This window comes from Aplysia californica, unplaced genomic scaffold, assembly GCF_000002075.1.
Source record: "Aplysia californica isolate F4 #8 unplaced genomic scaffold, AplCal3.0 scaffold00054, whole genome shotgun sequence".
NCBI lineage: Eukaryota > Metazoa > Mollusca > Gastropoda > Aplysiida > Aplysiidae > Aplysia > Aplysia californica.
Window position 1 is genome coordinate 1,088,055 of NW_004797324.1, and position 1,141 is coordinate 1,089,195.

Consider the following 1,141-nt stretch of genomic DNA (forward strand, 5'->3'; position numbering starts at 1 on the left):
AGCGAGGATCACTCTGGTTCAAATCCACAAACGAGACACTCTGAAATTCATAGGTTTTTGGAAGTTTTAAGGCTCTCCACGTATTTGGCTTGGTCATATCGAAGATTGACGCTGAAGAGGTTCTGCTTCTTAACTTACAGTGTTGAAAGAGGTGTTACAACTGTACAACATTGCGATTTCTTTACTCTTTTTCTTCCCGTAGAACCTGATAATGAAAGGGTTAATAAGAGTTGATGTTTCAAGTGGACGTGGACAAGCTGAGGTCATTGTAAAACACTTGAACGTTTGTGTAAACCACACACCACGAGAGGTTGTATGAACCACAATCTGTGAAAACAAAGCTCTGTCGTTTATTGTGGAGAAGACCCGCAGTGTGTAAGAGTCATGCGTTGCTTGTTGCTCTCAACTGTGTGCCTGGCTCTCGTGGTCAGTGTTTTCTCCAAAGACCTGAAGGTGCTGTCCGAGCATCAGCTGCGAGCTTATAATGAGACCAAAATTCTCTTTGATTTCTTCCTGGAGCATGGTCTGAACGACCCGAGTTCGATCCGATTCCTTGATGACAAAGACGTTACGTTGATGGTAAGAAAGATTTCAGTGGTGCCCTTTTTAAAAGTTAAAATAGCTCTTTTTGTAGTCCGTCATTAGTTTAATGCCAATCTCCATAATGCCACGTCATTTTAAGGTAGGACCTCTAACTGTATGTAATGCCCCTATCTGATAGTACATAGTCAAGTACACGAGGAGCATTTTTTCCTCCTAAACAATTCACATTTATTTTCTTAAAATCTGCCTCAAGTCATATCGAGCATATGTGTTCGGGATATTCAACAGCGCTTGTAGTCGCCATGTTTTGGGGCATAACCTCATTATTCAAACCATGTTTGTGTTTCTGATTTCTGTATATTGGTATAAAAGGTACCGAAATACTACCTTTGCTCTGCTGTTGATCGGGTATATTGTGTATGGGCTAAGTCCTTAAAGAGTTATGGAGATTCGAACCGCGGTCATTTGCGCCATGATCAAGTAAACCAATTAGGTCAAATGTGACCCTAGAGGAGGCACAGTGAGATCCAGCTTTTTTGAATCGCTTCATTTGTGGATTATTATTATTATCATTATTATTATTATCATTATTATTATT

At 40.1% G+C, this 1,141-nt stretch overlaps 1 protein-coding gene across 1 annotated transcript in view; it reads left to right on the plus strand.

The window, feature by feature from the left end:
• Window positions 1–302: 302 nt before the first annotated feature.
• The window catches only part of LOC101855171, a 2,502-nt gene continuing 1,663 nt past the window's right edge, over window positions 303–1,141 (plus strand). The window contains exon 1 of the mRNA XM_005092896.3: window positions 303–579. Coding sequence (XP_005092953.3) covers window positions 385–579 — 195 coding nt within the window. The 5' untranslated portion in view covers window positions 303–384. The remainder of the gene's footprint in view (window positions 580–1,141) is intronic.